The 26,619-nt window shown below is 49.1% G+C and overlaps 2 protein-coding genes across 9 annotated transcripts in view; both read right to left on the bottom strand.

Moving 5' to 3' along the window:
• LOC135976036 (nascent polypeptide-associated complex subunit alpha, muscle-specific form-like) overlaps window positions 1-26,619 on the bottom strand; it is a 1,165,876-nt gene that overhangs the window by 541,062 nt on the left and 598,195 nt on the right. The gene's annotated exons all lie outside the window — the stretch shown is intronic.
• LOC101945713 (gastrula zinc finger protein XlCGF57.1-like) lies at window positions 751-26,208 on the bottom strand. 8 transcript variants are annotated; one of them, XM_065569494.1, is made up of 6 exons: window positions 25,803-26,093; window positions 12,520-12,602; window positions 9,919-9,995; window positions 9,578-9,704; window positions 5,039-5,152; window positions 751-3,845 (listed from the first exon to the last, which is right to left on the bottom strand). In XM_065569494.1, the coding sequence occupies exons 4-6, from the start codon at window positions 9,609-9,611 to the stop codon at window positions 1,798-1,800; spliced, it is 2,196 nt and encodes a 731-aa protein (XP_065425566.1). In that variant the 5' UTR covers window positions 9,612-9,704; window positions 9,919-9,995; window positions 12,520-12,602; window positions 25,803-26,093; the 3' UTR covers window positions 751-1,797. The 8 variants fall into 8 exon arrangements, with proteins under 8 accessions (XP_065425566.1, XP_065425567.1, XP_065425565.1 ...); XM_065569495.1 differs by having other exon boundaries at window positions 751-3,806; window positions 25,803-26,090; XM_065569493.1 differs by lacking the exon at window positions 9,919-9,995 and having other exon boundaries at window positions 751-3,806; window positions 25,803-26,208.

Below are 26,619 nucleotides of genomic sequence, written 5' to 3' on the forward strand. Positions count from 1 at the left end.
AGGGACATGAGTTGTTTGAAAATATCCACTGTCCATGACTCATTTGTTTTCTTTCTAAGCATTTAGCTCTGGGGTCAGCCTCACAGCCCAGTTAGTACCAAGGGAGCAGTATTAATTAAAAGGCAAAACACTTCCTTAATGCAGAGTTAATGTTGTCTGGTGCAATATCAGCCCCTTGCAGAACCTCTACAGCTGCAAAACTCAAACTTCTGAAAAGCAGGAGACGCAGTTACAGTTGCCCGCACCACCTTCATCCTGTCCTCTTTCAGCAACGTCCCGTTAACACCCTGCTGGCTGAAATCTACAGGCTGTTCACTACCTTTTACAGCCCTTCCAACCAGAGCTCCAACCCCCGTCTTGGCCTGGCGAGGCCCAACCCCTGGGCAAACCAGACTGGGGTAAGGATTGGGCATGGCCATGACAGTGACTGCAGAGCAAGACCCCTGACCCCCTACTCAGATCAGCCCCACCTTACTGATCTCTCCTCACTCAGACATGCTGCACCCCCTCCCCAAATTCCTGAAAGCCTGGGTAGGGGAGCTTATTTTCCCTTGTGATGATCTGAGCTCTCCCTCCCCACCTGGACACAGCTGGAGCTAAGATAGATCCCCCTCCATTGCTGCCCTTTGGGAAACACAGTGTTAATTTAGAGGACTCTGAGAAGGCTCAGATGGGGAGTGGCTGATCTCCGTTCACATTCTCCACAGCTCCAGCCCCTGTTGCTTATTGAAAGAAATGACTCAAGATACTAGTTACATGTTTTATTAACATGAACAAATAAAACCAAGAACACACAACACTAAGGCTAAATGACTATAAATACTACTCAGCTAACAAAGGGTTAAACAATACAGTGAGAAAGTTCAGGTCAAATCAGTAAATCAATGAGTTAACAAGGATATTGTGTTGGAATCAAGTCATCAATTTAGTCAAACCATCAGATGAATACAGCAGAAAATCAGCCCTTATAAATCCTAAAACAGCAACCCAAGGAGGCAGGTGCATATTTAGTGATGACGAAACCCCAGAGATTTTCGCCAAGGCAGTGCATTCCAGATTTAGCCAGCTGCATATTTCAATACCAAAACCGAATTATTGCTTACATTTAGCCCACAGCATCAAAGCTCATTAGTTTTCTCCTTAGATTTCACTATTGTGTCGCTAATACTTCTCCTCACCCTCTCGCCCCAAAACACACAGACAGACCTTATAGAGACAGCAGTAAAAGAACTTCAAACAGCTCTTGCTGAACAATGTACATCTGACAGCTCAATTCCTTGCAATGCTTCCATAGGGAAAGGAGCATGCCTGAAGTCATTTCATAGGGCAGAGTTTTAAGGCTATTAAGATTTGGGGAACTATTCTTAGCATCTTCCCTGTGTAGATTTCAGTGTTCACACACTCACACCCACTGAGCCACACTGTTACACCCCAATCGAATAGAAAGGCTGGAAGGCTCCATGTCCATAAAAAACAATAGACAAAAATAGAAAAAGGAAAATAAATTGCAAAGATTACAAGGTGTTGGATCTCTGCAGCTCTTCGGCTTTGGAGTCACATGGAGTAGGAACTGTAGCTGCAGTTGAGGTACCAGGTAATGACAGATGGCCCAGCACTTCAGGCTAGCAGGCTTTTCAGGTACAAGGAGACTAGTGAAGGCTACACAGCCTTTCGCCGTTGTGCTTCATTCCACAGAGGGGGATCAGTCCTGGGATCCTGGCAGTCAGTCTCTCTTCGATGATCGTTATATGGGAATTAGAAAATGAGATTTAAAAACAAAAAATTATTTGGCCAGTCCTAGTCAAGGCATTTATTACAGTTCTCTCCCATGTGGATTTTCTGAGGTCTAATAAGGCTTGAGCTCTGATTGAAGCTTTTCCCACACTCAGATAATCCATAGGGCGTCTCTCTCATGTGAATTCTCTGATGTTTAATAAGGTTTGAGCTCTGATTGAAGCTTTTCCCACACTCAGAACATGTGAAGGGCGTCTCTCCTGTGTGGATTCTCTGATGTACGATCAGGGTAGAGTTCTGATTGAAGCTTTTCCCGCACTCAGAGCATGCGTAGGGCTTCTCTCCTGTGTGGATTCGCTGATGTGAGATGAGGGCTGAACGATGAATGAAGCGTTTCCCACACTCAGAGCATCCATAAGGTTTCTCACCCGTGTGGATTCTCTGATGTGTGGTAAGGGCTGAGCTATAACTGAAGCGTTTCCCACACTCAGAGCATGTGTAGGGTTTCTCTCCTGTGTGGATTCTACAATGTGTGATAAGTTGAGAGTGCTGGCTAAAGCTATTCCCACACTCAGAGCATGTGAAGGGCGTCTCTCCCGTGTGGATTCTCTGATGTTTGATAAGGTTTGAGCTCTGATTGAAGCTTTTCCCACACTCAGAGCATGTGTAGGGCCTCTCTCCTGTGTGGATTCGCTGATGTGAGGTGAGGGTTGAACTATCAATGAAGCGTTTCCCACACTGAGAGCATCCATAAGGTTTTTCACCCGTGTGGATTCTCCTATGTGCGACAAGGTTTGAGCTCTTATTGAAGCTTTTCCCGCACTCAGAGCATGTGAAGGGCGTCTCTCCTGTGTGGATTCTCTGATGTGTGATCAGGGCAGAGCTCTGATTGAAGCTTTTCCCGCACTCAGAGCATGCGTAGGGCTTCTCTCCTGTGTGGATTCGCTGATGTGAGATGAGGGCTGAACTATGAATGAAGCGTTTTCCACACGCAGAGCATCCATAAGGTTTCTCACCCGTGTGGATTCTCCTGTGTGTGATAAGGTTTGAGCTCCGATTGAAGCTTTTCCCGCACTCAGAGCACGTGTAGAGTTTCTCTCCTGTGTGGATTCTACTATGTGTGATAAGAGCTGAGCGCCGACTAAAACTTTTCCCACACTCCTGGCATGTGTACGGTCTCTCTCCTGTGTGGATTCGCTGATGTGAGATGAGGGCTGAACTATCACTGAAGCGTTTCCCACACTCAGAGCATCCATGAGGTTTCTCTCCCGTGTGGATTCTCTGATGTGAGATGAGGGCTGAACTATGAATGAAGCGTTTTCCACACTCAGAGCATCCATGAGGTTTCTCACCCGTGTGGATTCTCCTATGTTTGATAAGGTTTGAGCTCTGATTGAAGCTTTTCCCGCACTCAGAGCATGTATAGGGCGTCTCTCCTGTGTGGATTCTACGATGTGTGATAAGGTGTGAGTGCTGATTAAAGCTTTTCCCACACTCAGAGCACGTATAGGGCGTCTCTCCTGTGTGGATTCGCTGATGTGAGATGAGGGTTGAACTATCAATGAAGCATTTCCCACACTCAGAGCATTCATAAGGTTTCTCACCCGTGTGGATTGTCTGATGTGCGGTAAGGTGTGGCCTCTGACTGAAGCTTTTCCCACACTCAGAGCATGCATAAGGTTTCTCACCAGTGTGGATTCTCCGATGTGTGATCAGGGCAGAGCTCCGATTGAAGCTTTTCCCGCACTCAGAGCACGTGTAGGGTTTCTCGCCAGTGTGGGTTCTCCAATGTGTGAGAAGGGTTGAGCTCCGATTGAAGCTTTTCCCACACTTATGGCATGTGTAGCGTGTCTCTTCCAAGTTGATTCTCTCGCGTGTAATAAGGTTTGAGTGGCTACTGAAGTTTTCCTCTGGCCTGTGCTGAGTCTCACAGGCTTTTGCTTTTTCTGGGAGTGCACAACTCCCGGAAACATTCCCTTTGGATCTTCCTGATAACGTTCCATGTGGTTCTACTTGCTCAGCATCTTCCTGCTGGGGTTTCTCCTTCTCGTTCTCACTCACCATCCCATCACCTGATGGGAGACAGAGAGAATCCAGACATAGGTCACTCCCTGAGCCGGAGAGAAAGGAAATCTCAGAGAGAGGAATGGAAAAAGAATGAACAAACCAAAATACTTGCGGGAGAGACCAAACCTATCAGAAGCTGATTTTCCCCAAACCCTTCCCCAGAGGAGAGAGGAAGGGATCAGTTTTGGTCTGTATCTCATGAGACCATTCAGAGGAAAGCAAGAAAGGGGAGACACCTGCTGCAAGTTGTCAGTCAGAATAGGTGGGAAGCCATGAGTGACATCTGCCATGATTCCACATCTGCAGGGAACAATCCTGAACTTGGAGAGCTCACAAGGTCTTTGTAGGGCATCCCAAATGTTTCCTGTAGTCAGTTTTTGAGTTGGTTTAACCAATTCCTCACTGTAATGAGGCCGACTGGTCTCCCTCTGAGCGGGAGAACGAGGGACCACTACACTCCACTTGGTGGGCCGAGCCTAGCCTGCACTGCCCCCATTGCCGGAAATGCCGGGGCAGGGCCGGAAGTATAAGAGGCAGGCCCTGCAGCCCACTTGGGGCAGAATCCCCAGAGGAGAAGGACACTCCGGCTGTCCACAGCCACAGAAGTGGGAGATTTCGACGAGGAGTGGCCCAGACTACCAGCTGCGGGTGTACTGCGAGGAGCCTGAGAAGCCCTGGAAGAGAGAGGTACCAAACCCTGGGGAGGCAGGAAGTGGCCTAGGGGCAGCCACAGAGCAGCCAACCGTGGAGCCGTGTGTGGGCCAGTTGGCGTGTTGCGGCTGGATCCCCGCCGACGCAGGGGCAGCCAATCCTGCCTCTGCCAGGGCCCTGGGCTGGGACGTGGTGGAGTAGGGTGGGCCCACATCCCCCTTCCACCCCACCCCGGGGTGGCCGTCTGCCTACACTGTGCAGGGAAGCTCCTGCTCTGAAGAAGGAGCCTCCCTTACCAGCTCCCTTATAGACTGTTGCTTTGCTGGCTGCCTGAGCCCCGCCCAGGCTAAAGCCAGACTTGAGACTGTTTAATTGCTGGCAGCTTGAGCCTCCCCAAGCCCAGGCTAAAGCCTGGCCGTGACTTTGTGGGGCTGGGATCGAGAGGACCTGGGGGGCCTTGCTCCACCTTGGGTGGAGACAGGGGCCCTAGACTGTTCTGCAGTTGTGCCTTGGCCAGACAAGCCCAAAGGCAACTAGACCAAGTGGCCTCCCTCCGAGCGGGAGAGCAAGGAACCACTACACTCACCTGTGCAGGCACCTCTCGGGAGCACTTCTTTCTCAGAGCCCGGGAGGTGTGGGACCCACGGCTCTTCCCCTCGTTCCAGCCGCGAGATCACATCAGGTTTGGAAACTGGAAACTCTACTCAAGGCAAAGAAAAGAAGAGAGATCAGTGGAGTTTGTGGGATACTTGTCACAAAGAATATTCCATGGCTTTAAGCCCAGCTCATTTTTAAGCTGTAACATCCCAAGGCCATCTCCTTTGGCTCAAAGTGGCAGGAGAATTATTATTATTATAAATCATATTCATTACCGCAGTGCCTAAGAACCAACTAACAGTGGGTCCCCATTGTGCTAGGCAAAGTACAAACCCAGAATAGTAGATGGCCCATGCCCTGAAGAATTTACAATCTAAAGAGACAAGACAGACACAAAATAGGGGAAGGGGTAGAACCCACCGTTAGAATATAGATATTCAGGCCTACCTGTGAAGCCTAGACTAAGATCTTAGGTGTATTTTTATCACTTAGCTAGTTACAGGGGTATAAAAACAAAGAATCAAAATCACAGTCTGCCTGTGTCTGGGCCTTCTCTCACTAGGATAGTCTGAGGCCTTTTTCTTTGGCTAAGCAGCAGGGACAGCCATAAGCTGGGAAGCGTAGGGTCACATCCTCACCTCCCAAACCAGTCACACTGAAATAAGGTGGTGTTGGGCTGTTAGGAAGATGATCCTGTCCCGATAGCGCCCATCACCACCTGATAAAGAAACAGATCTTAAGAGAGCATCTGTCTGGCAAGAAATCCCTTCTCAACGGTTGTGGCTGTGAAACCCTCATTTCTGTATATTTTATCTTTATGGCCCCCACTTTTCTATTGTTAATCTGTCTGATTCTCTAATTGTTTCTGTCTGCTGTACAATTAATTTTGCTAGGTGTAAGTTAATTAGGGTACTGGGATATAATTGGTTAGAAAATTATGTTACAATATGTTAGAATTTGTTAGTTAAATTTCAGTAAAATGACTGGTTCAGGTATAGCTGAGAATATTACTATATAAACTGGGGTCAGCCAGGAGGGGGAAAGGAAATTGGAATCATGTTTGTTAAGGGGGGAACGGGAACAGGGAATGGGGAAAAGGGACATAGGCAAGGCTCTGCGGATTCAGAGCTGGGAAGGGGGACGCAGGGTAAACGCTTTGCAGCATCAGAGCTGGAAAGGGGGACACTGGGGAACAGACTCTATTGGCGTACAGAGATAAGCCCAACTAGTGTGAAGGGCTTTGTGAATATGCTTGCTTGGAAACTAACCCCAATAAACATTGCATTGTCTGTGCTTCGGACTTCTGGTCTTTTGCTGTTTCTGTCTGTGTGACAAGAACCAGGAAAGTGGGAGGGTGAAGTGAAATCCATCTAACAAAACTGACCTGACCTGATAACCAAGAGGTAAGCCTTTAAGGAAGGTTTTAATACACTTTGGAACCGATCAGGGATTCCCACGAGGACTGATGAGGGGGCGATGGTAAATACGCATTTAGATCCTTTTCTTGTTTTCTATCTTTTCCCCATAAGGCTTAACTTCTGGCACACTGTCATGGATCCACAGGATCTGTGCAATGCCCTGGCTTTTAAACAGTCCTTGGGAGGTGCCCCTTGAATGCACTACATCCCCAAGGGGTTCCACTCTTCCACAAGGATAAGCCATGTAGGTTCAACACCTGAGACTGAGCCGCTGGCTTCAACACTCCTATTTCAACCTGTGAGCTCTGCCAGCAGGTCCAGCTGAACAACACTCCTGTTCAGACAGACTGTTCCTCATTCAATGCACGGAGCAAGCTTTTGTTGGGACACTGGGCAGACTCAACCGAAACACAGTATTGGAAAGTCCTTAGCTTAGCACAGAGAAGCAAAGACGATAATATAGTCCATATTGGCCAATGCCCTTGAGCCCTGCTGCTGTAGAAAACAGTTTGGTTTCCTTTCACTGTGCCTGTCCATTTGTCTTTGCTCCGGCAGAGCTTTCTGCATCTGTGAGCCCAGTTCTTCCTGCTCCCAAAAACATGAGCCCATGTATGCTTCACTCAGCCAAGCAGATATCCTCCCATGGACAGGTGACAATTATTTCCTTGTCTCTGTCGGGTATTCCGTTGATGTAGGTTGATCCCAGCCAGTCCTTAATAACCCATTCATATCACCCCATAATAGCTACGTGACAACACACCTCATGTCTCCTTCTCTTTATAATCATAGCAATCCCCATCACAGAGGGAAACTGAGGTGTGTATTGGCATCATACAAGTATCACCAAAATTCCCACCTCTATCTCACACACACTGCTCACAGCCTCTGGAGAGAAAGCCTTAGTACAGTGAACACAGTGGAGGACAAGCTGCAATCCTCAAACCCTGGTCAAAAAGGAGAGGCGTGTGGGTCCCCACCCATAGACAGGGGCTGGCTAGAGGCCTGATACCTGAGCAGCCATTCCTTGAGCACACCGTGGAGGCAGGTCTAAGGTTTAGCTACCCCAGAACTGTGACATCACAAAAGCACATTTGGGGGAATTAGAAAATCTAGTGACTCAGGTGTAATCGGAGGGAGAATTAAACTCCCCCAGTGTCTGGAGACGGCTGGGGAATTAAACCCTAAAATTCAGGAGCAACAGCCTCTAATTCTTCTGGAAAAGGAGAATGTAAGAAACAAGAACTGGGCCACGCAACCTAGGAGGGACAGGCTCAAAGATCCAAGGAGCCTGGAGGGAAGACAGCTTGTGGCTGCTGCAGATGGAGAGAGAGGGGACAAGATTCTCTCCAAACTCTTACTCCTGTTGACCCCGACCTGATTTTATGATCTAGGACCTAGTCTCATGGGCAATTTCATACTCGCTAGAGGTAAAACGTCATTATTAGAGTATTGCTTATTAGCTTGGAACATGCATGGAGGGGCAAGGAGGTGAACATAGATAAATGGGTTATTAATCTTGCTACAGTTAAGGGACTTTATTAGGTTGAGGCTTTTGGGGAGCAGCTATGCTGAAGTGTGGGATTTACTGGAATAGGCCTAAGGAGAGAATCCCAGGTCAGATATTTTGCACCCTCATTTCGAGAGACTAACAAGGAACCACAAACAGGTGCAATATGCCACAGGATTCTGAAAGAAGGAAGTTGGGATGGGCTTTAGAAATTAGGTTGCTATGAAGTATCTCAGCAGTTGAGCTGCATTCATATATTGGAATTATTAATAAATAAGTGATGTAAATCATGAGTAGTAATGCTTGATGTTTAATTATGGACTTCCCAAAGGCCACATATGGGTTGGGGCAGCTATTGACATTATTGTAATCAGAGTAAAGGAGCAGATATGGTATATAGCCATCCTGTTACCCTAAGAAAGCAGATAAAATACCTCTCTTAGTTACCATTTTTTCATTTTGTCGGGTCCCTGAGACAGTGTAAACTGAAGCAGGGCCTCCCTTCTGATGGTCTCCCTTGCCCCTCCATCTTTGTTTCCAATGGTGTCCATAACTTGTAAGTATGCACAGTACAAGACCCTCTTTACTGTACTTATCTTAGTCTGTCGTTATGTGTATTGATCCTTGCCTATGATTCCAATTATAACGGTCTGCATTAAATCAAGTTTCTGTGTGTTTAACAAAATTCCATCTTCTCAATTAACTTTGAGCAGCCATGTACAAGGTCAAGTTGTACCCCAATACATAGGTGTAAAAATTGTACAGGCAACACTACCACCCTGTGACATCATCAACAAAGTGTCCATTTGTGCCAGGGTAGTGGCCCTGCTCTGGGAGGGAGGAATGCAGCAAGGACTCAGGATCGGTGGCCAGGGTCGCTGTGAATAGAGATGGGGAGGTTATATGAGGAAGGAGGATAATGAGGGGGAGAGGGAGGTCAGGAGTTAAAATAATATTTGAGGGAAAAATGTATAATGAAGTGAAACTGAACCACACTCCTCTCCACTTCTTCCCATTACTCTCAGCCGGCACCACCTCCCGGCACCTTGGGAACTTCTCGTGTTCCCTCCTCATCTCTCACTAGCTCCTCCCTCCCTGCTGCTTCTTAGCTCTAATCCTGCACACACCCTCCCCATGTCCTGGCACCCCAGAATTTTATCTACTGCCCCTCTTCTCCTCCCCTCCCATGGCTCTGTTCTCCCTTCACCCGTGGGGTCCTGAAAAGTAACATTATACACTCTCGTATCAAACGCGGAGCTCATTGACTGTCACACAAGCTATGCATGAGTCATACACCTATTTACTCAATTTAGAATTCTACAGGCAGCATATTTTCCTCTTAAAATGAGAAAGGCATGAAAGCTACAGTTATTAATGTATCCAATAAGGATACATTAAATGCAATTTTAAAATGACTGACAGCACTGAAAAGGCACATGTCCAAAAATTATACTAGTGGGTAGGAGATGAGGCAAAAAAAAAAAAGGGGGGGGCAAGAAAACTTGTCAAAACTTGTATGACGAATAAAGGTATAAAGTTACTACTACTCAGGTTCTTTAGAGCCCCCACAGCTTCTAATAACCGAGGGGACAGGACTCCTTACCCAACAAGACCACCGTCTCATAGTTCTCCTGCATGACATCCCTGTAGAGGGCTCTCTGAGTGGGGTCCAGCAGAGCCCCCTCTTCCCTGGTGAAATCCACAGCCACCTCCTTGAAAGTCACTGGCTCCTGAAAGAGCAAGAGTCCAACACTCAGTATCTGCTGCCCCAGTCACAGCCCCACTATTCACGGAACAGCAGCCCCAGGTAAATGGAAGCTCGGGAGGCACATGTTAACAGAGTCCCACCCCACCTTGCTTAGAGCAGCAAGAAGGCATCAGAGGGTAGAAAGAGAGAACCTTTATGTCTCCCAGCTGACAGATGGAGGCAGGGTCTTCACATACCTACTAGCCAGAGCTTGATATAGGAAATGGGGCCATCTCTGGACCATGCTGGTGGCTCCCTGGTAGGAATCCCAACACTCTCCAAATAAAATATATGGAAGAAAGGGGAAGTCAATAGTAAAGAATATAAGCTAGAAGGTCAGAATTGTAGAAAATTGATAAGGGAAGCTATCAATCAATGAAAATAAGAAGGAAGCTTTTAAAAGTATATTAAGTACAAAATTAATCCTAACAATGGTAGTGGTAAATTACTAGACAGAAACAGCAGAATTATCACAAATAATGCAAAAGTGTTAAATAAATATTTCTCTCCTGGATTTGGCGAAAAACAGATGATGTACTCATATCATAAGACGTTGACGACGACACTCTTTCTAGTCCAACAATAACTCACGAGGACATTAAACAGCAACTATTAAAGTTAGACATGTTGACTTCAGAGGGTCCAGATAACTTGTATCCAAGAGTTTTAAAAGACCTGGTAGAAGAGCGTGGTGGATTGTTAATGTTGATTTTAATTAGGACTTGGAACACTGGAGAAATTCCAGAAGACTGGAATAGAGCTAATGCTGTGCCAATATTTAAAAAGTGTAAAAGATAAACCTAGCTAATTATAAGAGTGTCAGTCTGACATCAATACTGGGCAAGATAATGGAGCAGCCGATACTGGATTTCATTAATAAAGAATTAGAGGGTAATATAATTAGTACCCATTAACAAAGGTTTAGAGAAAATAGATCCTATCAAACTAACTGGATATCGTTATTGGACGAGATCAAAAGTTCGGTACCTAAACTTCTGTAAGGCATATGACTTGGTTCAGCACAATATTTTGACTAAAAAACTAGAATGATACAAAATAAACACGGCATACATTAAATAGATTAAAAACTGTGATTGTAAATGGGGAATCATGGTCGAGTGGATTTACTTCTAGCGGGTTCCCGCAAGGATTGGTTCTTGGCCCTGTGCTATTTAACATTCTTATCAATGGCCTAGAAGAGAATATAAAATCATCACTGATAAAGTTTGCAGTTGCCACAAAGATTGGGGGTGGTGGTAACTAATGAAGTGTGAGTGGATTCAGGCTCCAGCACTGGGAGTCTGGGAAGTTTTCCCAGCCCTGGCTGGAGAGTTATTTCCTGTTCCACAAAGAGGGGAAGTTCCATTCCCAACTCCTGTGCCTTGAAATTAGGCCCTGACACTACACCACATATTCAACATAGTGGTATGATTATAATATGATCAGGACATAATTATGATGCATTTTGTGAAAGATGCATCATGTGCGGTGTCATTGAAAAAGTTATGATTTGTTGAATATGATTATCCTATTTGTGTGCATGGATCATGTTTGTATCTGAAGTTATGGATATTGACTCTGTATCTGTATTTCAAATGTGCTTACTCTGGGTAACACCAACAACTAATCTTTCAGGTACAACAATGAGGAAGCCAGATAGCACTCATGGCTCATCTACAAAGACAATGGACCGTGGAAGAGCTTAGCCCTCCTGTGAATGTTTCAGCCAACCTATGAATCATGGCTACTATGACTCAGCAAGGCATGCTAGGTCATGTGACCAGATCACATGACACTGAACTCCATTTTGATACCTGTATTTTTCTGCAAACTGGACTGGGAATTGAGTTTGGAACAAAGGGTTCCTGCTATGTGGAAAAGCTACATAAGGTGGGGTGTGACATCATCTCTTGGCCTCATTCCCCAGACAAGAGAACTCCGGGAAACACCTGAGGAACAAAGACTGAACTGGGGGAAATGCTGGTCCCAGGGTAAAGGGATTTCTAGCTTGTGTATGGAAACTTGGTGGACTGCTTGTATCATCAGTCAGGGTGAGAAATTGCTAATTCAAATTCTATCCATCTAGTATGTTAGCCTTAGTTTGAGTTTTTGGTTATTTGCTAAGTAATCTGATTTGATCTGTTTGCTATCACTTAAAATCTATCTTTCTGTAGTTAATTAACTTGTTTTATGCTTTATCTTAACCAGTATATTTTGAGTGAAGTGTCTGGGGAAAATCTCAGCTTGGTTAGCACAAGCTTGTTGTGCATATCTTTCCCATATCGAGGGGAAGGCAAACTATATTAATGGGCTTACATTATACAGATCCCTATGCAGTATAAGATGGTATAATTCTGGATTTCTACTACAGCAGGTGTGCAAGGTTGGGGAGCTGGGAAATTGGCTGTTGTCTTCTATCTGTCCTTGAGTGGCTTAGGTAAAGCATTCAGGTAGCTTAGTTGGGTGTATGGCGCCACCTGCTGTCATGTTGGGTGATAACAAGGCCTGGAGAGGCTGGCTGAATATCCAGCAAAGCAGTGTGAGAAGGGCCAGCCCAGCTTGAGGGTTAGAGGGCACAGCAGTTCCCAGAAGCCCCCTAGACTGCACCCCGGGGGTGACAACCCATCACACCCTAGATTACACAAGTCTCAGCAGGTTTCTCATATTCTGACCCCTCCCTTTCTCACCCTAGATATTTCCTGCCTCCCACCACCTCCAGCAGCTCCCACCCTCCTATGCATTTACTGCTCCTCTCTCTCCAAGCAGAATCCACCACCAGCTCCCTGGTAATCCCTTACCTGAGCCAGCTCCATTGCAGCCATTTCCTTCCCCCTGGGAGGATGGGAGGATCTGGAGTGAAACGTGGACATTATTCTGTAGCCTGCCAGGGAGAGAAGGGCAACGTGAGAGAATTCAGATGGGCTTTTGTCCATTCCAGAAGCCGATTCCCCCCAGATTTTTCCCTGCTAACGGACAGTCTAGGTTCTGCCACACTGTGAAGAACAGAGTGACCTTATTCCAGTACAGGCCTAGCCCCCTCACACCAGGGTGTAACCCTCTGAGACATGGTGAAACTCGCCCAGTAACAGAGTCTCCCTGTTACACTTATCAAGTTTGAGGACAACACCAAGTTGGGAGCGGGTGCAAGTGCTTTGGAGGATAGGATTACAATTCAAAATGATCTGGACAAACTGGATAAATGGTCTGAAGTAAATAGGATGAAATTCAATAAGAAAACATGCAAAGTACTCCACTTTGGAAGGAACAATCAGTTGCACACTTGCAAAATGGGAAATGACTGCCTAGGAAGGAGTACTGCGGAAAGGGATCTGGGGGGTCATAGTGGATCACAAACTCAATATGAGTCAACAGTGTAACACTGTTGCAAAAAAAAAAAAAAAAAAAAAAAAAAAAAAAAGCAAATATTCTGGGATGTATTAGCAGGAGTGTTGTAAGCAAGACACAAGAAGTAATTCTTCCACTCCACATTTCAGAAAAGATGTGGACAAATTGGCGAAAGTCCAGAGAAGAGCAACAAAAATGATTAAAGGTCTAGAAAACGTGACCTATGAGGGAAGATTAAACAAACCCAATTTTTTTCAGTTTGGAGAAGAGAAGACAGAGGGGACATGACCACAGTTTTCAAGTACATAACAGGTTGTTAAAAGGAGGAGGGAGAAAAATTGTTCTTCTTAACCACTGAGAATAGGACAAGAAGCAATGGGGTTAAATTGCAACAAGGGTGGTTTAGGTTGGACATTAGGAAAAACTTCCTAACTGTCAGAGTGGTTAAGCACTGGAATAAATTGCCTAGGGAGGTTGTGGAATCTCCATCACAGGGGATTTTTAAGAGAAGGCTGGACAAACACCTGTCAGGCATGGCACGCACCCACTGCCACGCCGGCTCCACCATTTTTGCCGAAGCAAAAAAAAAAAAAAAAAAGGCAGCTCGGACTCCCGCTTGACGAAGCAAAAAAATAATAATAAAAAAAATAAAGCGCTCCTCCTGCCACGCACCCCCAAGGATCCTCTTGCGCACCCCACTTTGGAGACCACTGGTCTAGATAATACTTAGTCCTGCCTTGAGTGCAGGGGACTGGACTAGATGACCTCTCGAGGTCCCTTCCAGTTCTATGAACCAAAGGCCAGAGAAGAGCAGAAACAAAGAAGTCACTTTGGGGGATGCTCCCTGTCATTGTCCCCAAGGCAGCTGTCTCAGGTTTACAAAGTTGTTTGATGCTCCAGCCTTTATACAGTCTCTCCTGGGAGTGCCCCCTTTCATGGGATGGGCCTAGTTTTAGCTTTTGGCAAGTGTGACCCCAAGGGCTCTGAGAGGGCCTTCTTGCCTCAGCACCTTGTTTCTTTCTGTGGCTCCCCAGTGAGTCCAAATTAGTAGATACTCCTGATAGAGACTGTGAACATAAGAATGGCCTACTGCATCAGACCAATGGTCCATCTAGTTCAGTGGCCAATGCCAGGCCCCCCCAGAAGGAATGAACAGAACAGGTAATCATCAAGTGATCCATCCTGTCACCCATGCCAGCTTCTGGCAAACAGAGGCTAGAGACACCATCCCTGCCCATCCTGCCTGTGACACTGGCAGATGAGGTGTTAGCTCTTGCAAAAGCCCCCATGTCTTAACTGAACATGGACAAATGCATAGCTGGAATCAGTCTGTCTCACCTGTGCTAGTATTGTTAAAACAGGTATTAGAATGATAAGAATGTGTTTAGTGTTTAGACTTGATTGAATGCTTGTGAGTTGCTGCCTGGGTTAACATCTGACTAGTTGGATTGTGAGCCTCTGTGGCTATGTAAATCACCCGACAGGAGAGAGACTTTACCTATGTGAAGTGCTGATTGGCAACAGAATGCATTACACCCTGCCTGGCAGGAAAGGTCCATCAACACCAGATAGAGTATTATGGGATGTTAAAGAAGGCAAACCACCGTTGTTGTGCTCTTGACTTCCCATTAGCTGAGTTTGCAGCTCAGAGGACATGGCAGGAAGGAGATAAAAACCCCATACAGAAGGAACTGATTATTACAGGACTGGCTACAAGTGTTGTCTTTGTTGTGAGATCTAGATTCAATTAACCTAAGTGACTGGTTCTTTGGTACTGGCAGTAACCTGAACATTGCTGAGATTCGTGGTGTAAGGCAGTGGTTCTCAACCAGGGGTCTGGGGCCCCCGGTGGGCCACGAGCAGGTTTCAGGGGGGCTGCCAAGCAAGGCCAGCATGAGACTCACAGAGGCCCAAGGCAGAAGGCTGAAGTCGCAGCACATGGGGCTGAAGTCTGGGGCCCTGAGCCCCACCACCCAGGGTTGAAGCCAAAGCTTAAGCAATGTAGCTTTGTGGGGGCCCCTGTGGCATGGGGCCCCAGGCAGTTGCCCTGCTTGCTACCCCCTAACACCAGCCCTGGTTTTGTATGCAGAAAACCAGTTATTGTGGCCCACGTGAGCTGTGGAGTTTTTATAGCATGTTGGGGGGGCCTCAGAAAGAAACAGGTTGAGAACCCCTGGTGTACGGGACCATCTGTCACAAAGGTAGGCTCCCCTGGGTGGTGAGACATATGAGATGACCCAAGGGGACTGTCCGTGATTCCATGTTAATGCTGTTACAGTTCCTGAAGCGTTTACACTGAATACTTGGTTGGTGAAATCTCCATATAGACCTCACAACCAATTTGGGGTTTGTGCCCTGCTTCTTCCCAGTCTGCCTGAGGCTGGTGCTCATGCCCTCGAGTCACTGAAGACAGAGTTACAGAGACTAACGGGCACAATGCCACCAGCAGCAATTGGCAGCAATGCAGAGCAGGCTTTACAGTGACACAGTGTGGGCCAAATGGTCCATGGACTCAGTCAAGCCCCAGTTCGCCGCCAGTGCACGTCAGCATCCCGGCAACCTTCAAGGAGGGTCAAGGCTGACACCCCTTCAGTGATGATGGCTCTCCAGCATAGCATCACCTGCGCCCTAGGACCTGCCTTGTCTCCGGAGACAGTGGTGAGTGACAGATGGTGCACAACGGATCCCGGGGGGCGGGTTAGGGAAAGGGATAACATAACACACCTCAGGAAGTGAAGGTGACAGGCACTGTGGTGGCAGTAAAGGGGAAGGGGAGGGAGTGGGAGCAGGAGGGAGCAGCACCCTTAAAGGCAATGCTGCCAGTGGGTTGCCTCACTACATCAGGCATGGGGTTGATAGGGGGCCATTCCCTGTGTCTGGGTGCCTGTGAAGGGCTATATAAAGCCCACGCTGGCAGAGAAAGGGTTAAACTGCTGCTTTAGTCTGGACAGGCCCAGCCCCTCCACACCTGCAAACCATGCCAGGATTGGAGCACGAGTTAACAGGAGAGACCTACTTTACTCAGAGGGGAGCAACCCTAGGAAGGGAACAGTCTCTGGAGCATCTCCAGCCCCAAAGAGAGGGCTAGCAGCATTTGGGGCTCTGGCCTTCACCGAGGGAGGATGGGAATCCCCAGAGCTCAAAGGGGGAGCAGGCTGAAACTTGCGCTGAAGACCCAGTAAACTCTGCAGGGGACTGAGATGCTCCCAGGGCCCCCAGAAATAAGAGGGGCCCATATCCTGATGGGATCTGTCCACAGTCCCCCCCCACCCCATTTCTTTTATTTCATTCCTTTATTTACCCTTGTTTGCTAACAGTCAGCTCTTTTGCTGTTTCACCTGGTACCCCGAGAGAGGAAGAAGGTGCCCCGAGGCCTCAGCCAGAGGGTGGAGCCCTGACACACTAGAAGGACATGCCCCTGTAGCACCCCTGGGGCAGGGGGCAATGGGACTCACAGAGGTGCACCCCAGAAGGCCTGAGGCCCAGCAGTTGGGCACCAGGTTGATAGGCTGGATGGCCTCTCACTGGGGGGCTGCCAGCAGCCTGGCACATGGAGTAGTACGGGGTGGCCTGTGGAGCAGGAAGCGGGGCAGCGTCCCAGACAGCACACCGAGAAGGGAAATGGAGAGGGGACAAGGGGCACTGCAGTGAACTCAGCACCCGTCCTAAAGGCCATTGGCAGAAAGTCGTCCTTTCCCTGGCCTAAAGGGATCAGACAGTGACACAGAGATCCCTTGGCAAAGGGTCACTTGGCCTTTGCCAGCAGCTCTCACCTGAGACCTGACAAACCCATCACAGCAAACATCTCTTGGAGGATGGTCATGTGAGGTGTCTACAGAAAGCTCATAACTGCTCAAGACTCGTAATGACTGAGAGATCAACGTATGGGTCACATGTAAGGAACAAAGCATTTATATTGAAAATCTACTTTATGGACTTGGAATGGAAAATCAATCACCGAGAGGTAACAGGCCCCGGGATCGGCCCATCCACCCAAGAGGGAGTCGTCACTCCTCACTAGTCAGCTGCAAGGTAACTCAAGGCTCAAGTGACCAGCCTTGCTCCCTCCCAAACTATCCATGGAAAACCATCGGGGCACCACCAAACACCTGAAACTGAGGTGAGGGGGAACTGAAAGTAACACAAATTTAATCATCCCAAATCCAAAATATGAATAGTTTAAAGGCACATGTTACACGTGTATGGTATGGAGGGCAGGCCAGAGTGTACAGGGGAGGGGGCCTGTTTGGAGGCAGGGCAGACTGGGCAGAGATAGGCGCAGGGGGCCCAGCTGGAAGTAGCAGTGAGGGGCCCAGCTCAGGCTACATCACCAAGGTGGCATGTGCCAGACCGTATGCTGCTGCTGCCTGTAATACGTGTGCAGCAGCCTAGGGCAGGAGACAGCTACTAGCTCCTATGGTGCTAAGAGAGGGCTGGAGGGGATGGACAAGAAGGAGAGGCCGAGCTGGAAATGGTGGCAGGAGGAGGAAGTGGAGAAGGAGAGAAACATTTGTAGCATGACCGTTATTCCCATTCCACCGTAACAAAAAGTATAGGAGAAGGGGGGAGCATTTCAGAATCACCCAGCAACTATGTGAAGAGAGCACTGGATGGGGACTATTCCTGGCTCTGCCATGGGCCTGCTGGGTGACCTTGGGTAAGTCATTGCACTTCTCTGTGCCCCTGATTGCAAACTTGTGTGAGACCCACAACTGCCTATAGGGCTGCTAACTCCTCCAGCCAACATCGCTCTGTGCAAAAAGCTAGGAAATTCACTTACAAAAAACTTTATGAACGCAGGAATTAAGGTTGCCTGGAGCTGTCTGGTGCCCCTCCAGAAGAGAGATCAGCAAAACTCAAACTTGTAATAGTCAGGAAATGCAGAGATAAGGTACACACCAATGTAATCCTAATTCTGACCCACGTGAGCAATGACCCTTTCTTTACTCCTACAATACACCTATGTGTGATAGGCCATTTGAGATAGTGCCCATCACTAAAGTACTAGGGAAAATGACAACCATGGCACAGAATCAAGCACTTTATCTTTGCTAAGATGGAATTTGGTTTTAGGTGAGCTGCGTTGTACAGGAGCTACTGACACCTGTTCTACACTCAGACACAATCTGCTCCCCAGAAACAGCCGCACACTTGGTCAACTGAACACCTCTTCATCCCTTTTACAACTCTTTCATCCTTACTTGCAGAAGTTCCAGCTAACATTCTACATTCAGTTACCCATCGTTAGGATCTGAGAGCAGTCTGTGTGCCTATCTCACTGCTGACCATTCCCAAGGCAAACAGTCTCCTGTTTCCTCCTGACAATATGCACAGCTCAGTGCAGAAATGATACAGACTGGAAGCTCAAGGTACACACGCACCTCTCTCCTTTCATCACACACTTGGGGGACTAAGACCCAGATCTTCTCATATCACAATCACACCACCACCAAGCTGTTCTAACTAATGCTTCTACCTTTCAGTGCAGCTACACCTAACACAGGGAGTGCAGCTGGAGTGGAGGCAGATACTGCCTAGTGGCTGTTGCCACCTCCAGGGGGCAGAGTTAAGGTTGCATTGACATGTACATTAGCTCTGTATTTTCGAGTTTTTAGAGGTTTGACACTTGCAGGGCCCAACATACTGCTGGGCAACCTTAACTCTGCATTAATGAAGGTGACACTGACTAGATGAATGTTCAGCAAATACACATCCCTACCTGCCATTTATACAGGCAGCAAAGCCCTGGGCAAGGCAACTTGAAGGGGCTAGAGCTTAGAGGTTCTCTGCCAGTCAGGAAGGGATAGCAGCGAGGGAAGACTGGCAGCTGATAGTTGGAGGGGTGAAAAGGTTTGGGGGTATGGTGGGGGGTAGAAGCGGCTGGGACTGGGTAACCTGGGGCTGGGCAGTCTCCATGGGGGACACATGCTCCTCCTGTGCCCCCTTCCACACCCCCTTGTGAGTAGAGAATGACCACTCTGTCCCCACCCCCAGAGGCAGCTGTATCTCAGGACTCTCCCAAGTTGCACCCACTAACTCTCTTCCCATTTGGGGTATAGCTCAGGGCAACAATTTCCCACCAAGATGAACTCAGCTGGCTGTTCTGGTGCACAGGGGCCTCTGGTGGGTGAAAGGCAGAACTGCAGCACTTCTCAGACAGAATGTATCTTCTTCAGGCAAAAAAAGGAAATTCTGCGCTGGACGTGAATTCTATGCATATGCAGCGGCGCAGAATTACCGCCTGAGTAACTCACACCCTGCACATAACATAACCTGCTCATTCCCATCTCTTCTCTCTATGTCTCTGAGTCCCAGACCTGCTGCTGTCATTAATGCACACAGGCTTTCACTCCCGTCAGTGCTGGCACGACCCAATCCAGTTACAGGACTGAACCCTTATTTTCCCATTACATGGGACAGTCTCAGCTGAGGGGGAGGTGAAAGTGGGAGGGGGTACAAAGGGAAGAGAGTTGTTGTAGCCATGTTGGTCCCAGGATATCAAAGACAGGGATTTTTAATTGGTTCTAAAAGAAATGACCTCACCCACCTTGTCTTGCCAAGAGATCTGAAAGTGGCAGAAGGAGACAAACAGGAAGACAGAGCTCAGGACTCTAAAGCAAACATTTATAAGCCCCTGGAAAAAACTACATTTCCCTTCTGCGCCTGGGTATGTTTGTGTCCTATATGAGGGACCACCCCATTCCTCTCACAGCAGCAAGGGGAGGCTGCAGCCAGTCCCTGATGGTCCTTCCCCATCCTGGGATGTGTGTTGTGAGGAAGTTTGTGTGTGGTGGGTGCATGGGCAGGGTCCCCAAACAGCTGGACCCATCTGCAGATTGGAAAGCCAGGGCAACCCCAGCACAGCATGGTGGCTGTGAGCAGGGGTAGCAGTTCTGGAGCTGGGCCTCTGCCCCCTCTAGGTCCCATGGCAGATGGATCTGGCAGCATCAAGTGGGTCCATCACTGCAGGGGAAGGTTGGGGTAGTGTCTGAGATCGGGGTGAGGATTGTGGGGGGGGAGGGGTGTCCATGCCCAGGAATGGGGGATGGAATTCACCCCCCCAACCCTTCGGCAGAGCCCAGCAGCTAAGGATTTATCCACTGAAGTGAATTTCACGCTGGGTGACTTTGAGCCGGCCACAGAAAGATCCTTATGCCTTAGGTTCCACACTGGCCCCAGGAGTTTACTAGTACTCCCTCCCCAGACTCCCCGGGGCAGCCAGGGATAATTACTGGGTTATGGGAATTAGAAGATGAAAATTCATTAAGAACGACGATATTTGTGTGTTTATTATTAAATCCCCAGAAACCCACCAATCCCCGTCCTTCTTCCGATGAGCTATAAATATCTAAGGGACTCAGCTACTGATCCTGCAGTGAGTTCCTGCCCCTCCCCACTTTCTCTAGCAGCACTTTTAAGAACAGGCCAGGGAAACATGGAAATACTTTGAACCAAATTCCGGAAGCTGCTGGGCATGCACAAGTTAAAATGAAACCAAGGTTCCGTCTTTCCAAGGACCTGACCCCTAGTGCAAAATAGTAGACACTCGACAGAAATCCGAAATGGCCACTTCATAAGGGATAGAACGTTATTTATCTATTGACTTCTGGGAATTACCAATAAAAGAAACAACCCAGTGAAGGTGATACCCTGAGGGAGAGATCTCATGTGTCTTTACAAATTGGCATAATCTAATCTGGGACTTTATACACTAACATGCCTTATTCGTAGCCTTATGGCGATTGCCTGGTGTCACTATAGGGCAGAAATAAGGTTGGGTGCCTTAGCTGTGAAATCCCATCCCCTAGCATATTGCAATTGCTGTTCAGTGGGTTTAGCAACATTCATTTTGTCGATTTCTTTTTTTAATTTCAATAGATGATATATTTATTTTAAGCCCTTTTTTCAATGTTTACGATTTCAACGTTCAGAGCTGTGGGAAGTTATGGGGGTGGTCAGACAACAATTATTTAATTACAGTAAATGAGATTCCCAAAGCCAAATCTTTATAACTGTTCAAACACTAATTGTCAATGTCACATGCAAAATATACAGTGTAAATATCCTTAAATCAAACTCAACTTTCTCCAGAAGCATTTCTGTATTTTACCTATATAAATTTTTTTCATCTGTGTGCGTGTACAGTGAAATCAACATTTACTGCAATTTATTAATAAAAATCCAATCCTTTCAAGCATACTTTTAAGTAACTAAATACTTGAATTCTTTCACTTCCTGGACTATAGTGCTTCCTTTGAGGATAATTGCACCTTCCCTGTGATGTATTTTACTCTCAGTACCGTAACCCCATCGTGATATAGCTCCTGTCAGGGAGCTCTGCTGAGGCCAGTGGCATTATGATTAGAAGGTGACACACTGACACATGAGCAGAGACACATGGGGGAGGGTGGTGGAGGATGAGGTAACATGGAGGTTACCAGGGTTGAACATGGCCCTACAGAGTGTGGGGAGCAAACTCCCTCTCAGCCTCTCCTCTCTCCCACCTTCCAGGGTCAGTAACTGATAAATCGCTCCCTGAAATCTAAATAGCCCCAGTATGTGAGACAGTGATTAGGGGCTGCAGCGCCAACCCCCTGCCTGGGGTTGAAGGGGGATGAAGAACTGCAGTAGAAACGGGTTAGGCTGGGAGAGGGCACAGCTGATGTGGGGCTGGGAGCTGAGTTCACCAAGAGGCCAGAACTCATGGGAGGTTGGGACAAGAAGTGAACAGGACTGGGTAGAGGCTCTTCTGTGTAATTTCCCCCGGTTTATCATCCTGCCATGTATTTAATTTAGAAACTTTTCATTCACATTTAAACACATTGGAGCTAAGCTGTGTTGATGCACTTCCATTTACAGTGGTACAGTTTGAATTAGCTGTTTAATCAGATGCTTATGCAACACAAAGCAGTCAATAATTGGCATGCTTTCATGAATTAACTTGACTGTGTGCTGTGCATCGCTTTTAAAAAAAAAGCTGGTGTGAGTGAGTGTCAAAATTTCAGGCATTAAGAAATTGAAATTAGGTGTCAGTTCATTTCTCATGCATTTATCTCGTAATTTTAATTTTAGTTTTGAATCAGTATCAATACCATGTTGTTTAAATAGCGTTAGAGTCTATTTGTATAATTGTTTGCAAGATCTCATTGGATATTGTGAACCAGCCGTCTTAACCTTTTATTTTGAGATTACTAAATACAACCCACCGCTCCACTCCTGAAAGGCTGCAAGCCCTGGCCGGTGGCATGCTTCCTAGAGAGCAAACACCCGACGAGCCCTTTCGCCCTAAAATCGCTTTTGGCTCTTTGACATTGCTTTATGCACCCCGCCAGAAAATGCTATAGGTAATTACAGCAGACCTTCACTAGGTATCGTTTTCAGCTTTGCAATTATTAGATCCCATTTAAAAACTAGAACTGAAATAACCAAAGCAAGTTAAGAAGAGAGTGACATTGGGCACGGGGGGTGGGGGTGGTGGTGGTAAAACAATAAAGGGAAAGAACTGACTATGGGAAAAGGAACATCCCAAACTATCAGAGCCCCGGACCCCCAGTGTGATGCAGCCGTGAAATAGGTTAACGCACTCCTAGGATGCATCAGGGGAGGTATTTCCCGTAGACCCAGGGAAGGGTTAGTACTGTTATACAAGGCACTGATGAGACCTCATCTGAAATACTGTGGGCCATTCTGGTCTCCCATGTTTAAGAAGGATGAATTCAAACTGGAAGAGGTGCAGAGAAGGGCTACTAGGATGATCCGAGGAATGTAAAATCTGCCATATGAGAGGAGACTCAAAGAGCTTGGCTTGTTTAGCCTAACCAAAAGAAGGCTGAGGGGAGATATGATTGCTCTCTAGAAATACATCAGAAGGATAAATACCAGGGAAGGAGAGGAGTTATTTAGGTTAAGCACCAATGTTGGCACTAGAACAAATGGATATTGGCCATCAAGTTTTGGATTGACATTAGGCGAAGGTTTCTAACTGTCAGACTGAAGTTTTGGAACAGCCTCCCAAGGGGAGCAGTGGGGGCAAAAAAACCTAACTGGCTTCAAGACTGAGCTCGATACCTTCATGGAGGAATGGTATGATGGGACTGCCTACAATGGCTTGTAGTCAGTCTGCAACTGCTAGCAGCAAATATCTCCAAAGGCCGGTGATGGGACACTAGATGGGGAGGGCTCTGAATTCCTACAGAGAATTCTTTCCCAGGTGTCTGGCTGCTGGGTCTTGCCCACATGCTCAGGGTCTAACTGATTGCCATATTTGGGGATGGGAAGAAATTTTGCCCAGACTCAGATTGGCAGAGACCCTGGGGTTGGTTTTTTCGCCTTCCTCTGCAGCATGGGTCATTGGCAGGTTTAAACTTTGTGTTGATGCAGGGCCTGGCACAACAGCATGGCACGGGTCATTGGCAGGTTTAAACTAGTGTAAATGGTGGATTTTTTTGTAACTTGAAGTTTTTAAATAATGATCTGAGGACTTCAGTAACTCAGCCAGAGGTTAGGGGGCTATTACAGGAGTGGGTGGGTGAGGTTCTCTTGCCTGCGATGTGCAGGAGGTCAGACTAGATGATCATGATGGTCCCTTCTGCCCTTAAAGTCTGTGAGTCTATGAACTGTGCCTTGCGTTGCAGACACTGGTGGAGATCAGGTCCCCATTGTGCTGCGCATGGCACAGACAGAGAGGGACAGTCCTTGCCCCCAAAAGATCACAATCCAAGTAGACAGTGGGTAGGAGGAAAACAGCACCTGTCACAAGGGGGACCCTGATCTTGGTCAGTGTCTGTGCAGAGCCCTGCACAACAGGGGGCCTGATCTCAGTCGGGGGCTCTGCAACTCCCAGCATTACAGGATCCCTGATTTTGTTTGGGGTCCCTGCAGCGCCTGGCAAAATGTTGGGCCAGGATCTTTGTCAGGGTCTGTGCAGTGACCAGTACAGTGGTGGGGCATGATCACGGTTGGGGTCAGTGCAGTGCCAGGCCCAACGGGGACACAGATCTCAGTCGAGGTCTCTGAAGTGCCCAGCACAATGGAGGCAGAAATCTGGGCCGCAGTTGTGCACTGCCTGGCACAAGGGGGGCCGTGATCTCAGTCCAGGTCTCAGTTTTACCTGGCACAATGGGGGGCCTGATGTCAGTTGGGGTCTCTGCAGCGCCCAGTGGAACAGGGCCCAGATCTCACTTGGGGTCTCCACAGCACCTGTCACAATAGTGGGGTCTGACCTCACTTAGGGTCTCCGCGGCACCCAGCGGAACAGGACCCAGATCTCATTCGGGGTCTCCAGGACGCCCGGCGGAACAGGGCCCAGATCTCACTCGGGGTCTCCACAGCTCCAGGAACAACAAGGTCCCTGATTTTATTTGCCGTCTCTGCAGCACCTGACACAACGGGAGCCTGATTTCACTTTGTGTTCATGCAGGGCCTGGCACAACAGGGGCCCAGAGCTCAGTCAGGGTCACTGTAGCACCCCGCACAACAAGGTCCCTGCTGTCTGTAGGGGTCAGTGCAGTTCCTGGCACAATGAGTGTCCCAAACTTGGTCAGGGGTTGTGCAGTGCCCGGCACACTGGGGCACCTGATCTCAGGCAAGGCCTGGGCCACATACGATAAGAGCCCTGATCTCAGTCAGACACCTGGGGAGAAAAGCGGGAAATTTTTCAAGAATTTGATATCAGAATTTCAGACCTGAGGAGAAAATGGGGCACAAACTAAATATTTGCCAATATAAGAGACAAGCACCAACATCTGGGGAGATTTTATGTCACCATTCGACAGTTCAAGAGAAAAGAGGAGAAATTTGAGGGGATTATACAGTGATATTCAGACAACAGAATGGGAGGATTTTTCTTGCAGCATATTCACATGGCCGGCAGGGAGCCCTGGGTGATGTGGCTTTCACAGGGCAAAGAAGTGGGACTGGAGTCTGAAGGTCACTGGCTGTGGGGAGAGCTGGCAGTGGGGTCTGGGAATGTGACTAGCAGGCGGTGGGGGGGCTGCTGGGGGAGAAGTAGCTGGGACTGGGAAACCTGGGGCTGTTCAGTCTCCATGGGGGACACTTGCTCCTCCCTTCCCTTCCTGGGCCTTCCCATGCCCTGTTGCCAGCAGAGAGAGGCCAGCCCAGCCCAGCACATCCCTGTCTCAGGGCTCTCCCAGCCTCTGCCTATTTCAGAAATCACTCAGGGGACCGATTTCCCTCCTAAACAAAGACAAATCACTGCAGCAAAAAATGGGGGGGGGGGGGGAATCACCCAAAACCTGGCCACTGGCGAAGTGGAGGGAAAATGGGGGCACAATCGGGGGAGGAGAACAGAGAACTTGTCAGGGATTTGAAAGGAAAGGGGGGGTGGATCACCCTGGATGTTGCTCGTTGCTCTCTACAGAGAAGGGGGGCAGGGCTGGAGAGGATGGGGGGTCCCCACGGGAGGGGGCAGCGGTAAATCCGAGGGGATCTCAGCCCCCCCTTCTCTCCCCGCTCCTCGGGGGATCACCGGCTCTTCTCCTCCCCCGGCCATGTCCGGGCTGCACAGACATTTTCCATCCGCCCCCTTGCCCAGGCCTCCCCCCAGCCCGTCTCACTGCCCCCGCCCAGCCCCACACAGGGACCGCAGTGGGGCCGGTCCCCTCCCCCCGTGGGGCTCCAGGGAGCAGATCCCGGCGCTGCGAGATACCGGGTCCCCCCCCCCGGACACTGGGGCAGAGTCTCCGCCCGGCCCCGCCCCCGGGGCTCGCTCCGGTACCTGGAGGCTGCAGCTCCGCAGCGTGGGGCGGATCCGGGGCAGCTCCAACGGGGCAGGGCCCGGGCCGGGCACTGGGGGGTTAATGGGTCTCCCTGGCACAGACCCCGCTGTTCAGGCCAGCCCCGCAGCGCCAGGGAACAGCAGGGATCTGCGCATGCCCAGCAGCTGCTCACAGCCCCGTTCTCCCGCCCCCGGCCCTGGGCGGGGCTGCCGGAGCCCAACGCCTGGGGGGTCACGTGCCAGGTGCTCTGGGAAACGCCGCTCGGTGACCTCTGCGCGTGCGGAACCCCCCCCCCATCCGCTCTGGGAGAGTCGGGAACTACAACTCCCAGCCTGTCCCGCGGCGCTTCCGCCCGCTGCAGCCCAGGTAAGGGCGGGCCCCGGGGTCAGCCTGACCCCTCCCCCCGCAGAGAACCCCCGCCCCGCGCCCCTCCCCCCGCAGAGAACTCCTCCCCCGCCCGCCGGCGCCTCTCAGACCCCCCGCGGAGCAGCGGCCCCGCCCCCTGGCGCCTTCCCGCTTCTCAGGCGAACTCTCGTGTCCCGGGGGCGGAGCCTGGTCCCTGGCGGCCCCGCCCCTCGGCCGGGCGCTGCGCTGCGGGGGGGCCTCGGCCTCGGGGTCTCTGGGCCGGGCAGCGCCGCTAACAACGGCCCCCCCTCGGCCTGCCCCCCCCCCGGGTTCGCTCCCCCCCCCCGCGTCCGACCGGCCCCCCCCGCCCTGCCCCGTGACCCCCCCGAGCTCCTCCAGGGACAGCAGCTCCCCAAAGCGGCCCGGCTGCCACGTGAGGGGCTTATCACTGTCTGTTTATTGAACTTCCAT

This window comes from Chrysemys picta, chromosome 16, assembly GCF_011386835.1.
Source record: "Chrysemys picta bellii isolate R12L10 chromosome 16, ASM1138683v2, whole genome shotgun sequence".
NCBI classification, from domain to species: Eukaryota; Metazoa; Chordata; order Testudines; family Emydidae; genus Chrysemys; species Chrysemys picta.

Bases quoted from the DNA above. Each gene is read 5' to 3' on its own strand.
- LOC101945713 (XM_065569492.1), bottom strand. From the start codon at position 12,591: ATGTCCACGTTTCACTCCAGATCCTCCCATCCTCCCAGGGGGAAGGAA. The intron at 9,705-12,519 runs GTAAGGGATTAC...TTGCTCTTTCAG, and splicing joins CTGCAATGGAGCTGGCTCAG to GAGCCAGTGACTTTCAAGGA. The intron at 5,153-9,577 runs GTAAGGAGTCCT...TGCCTTGAGTAG, and splicing joins TGAGACGGTGGTCTTGTTGG to AGTTTCCAGTTTCCAAACCT.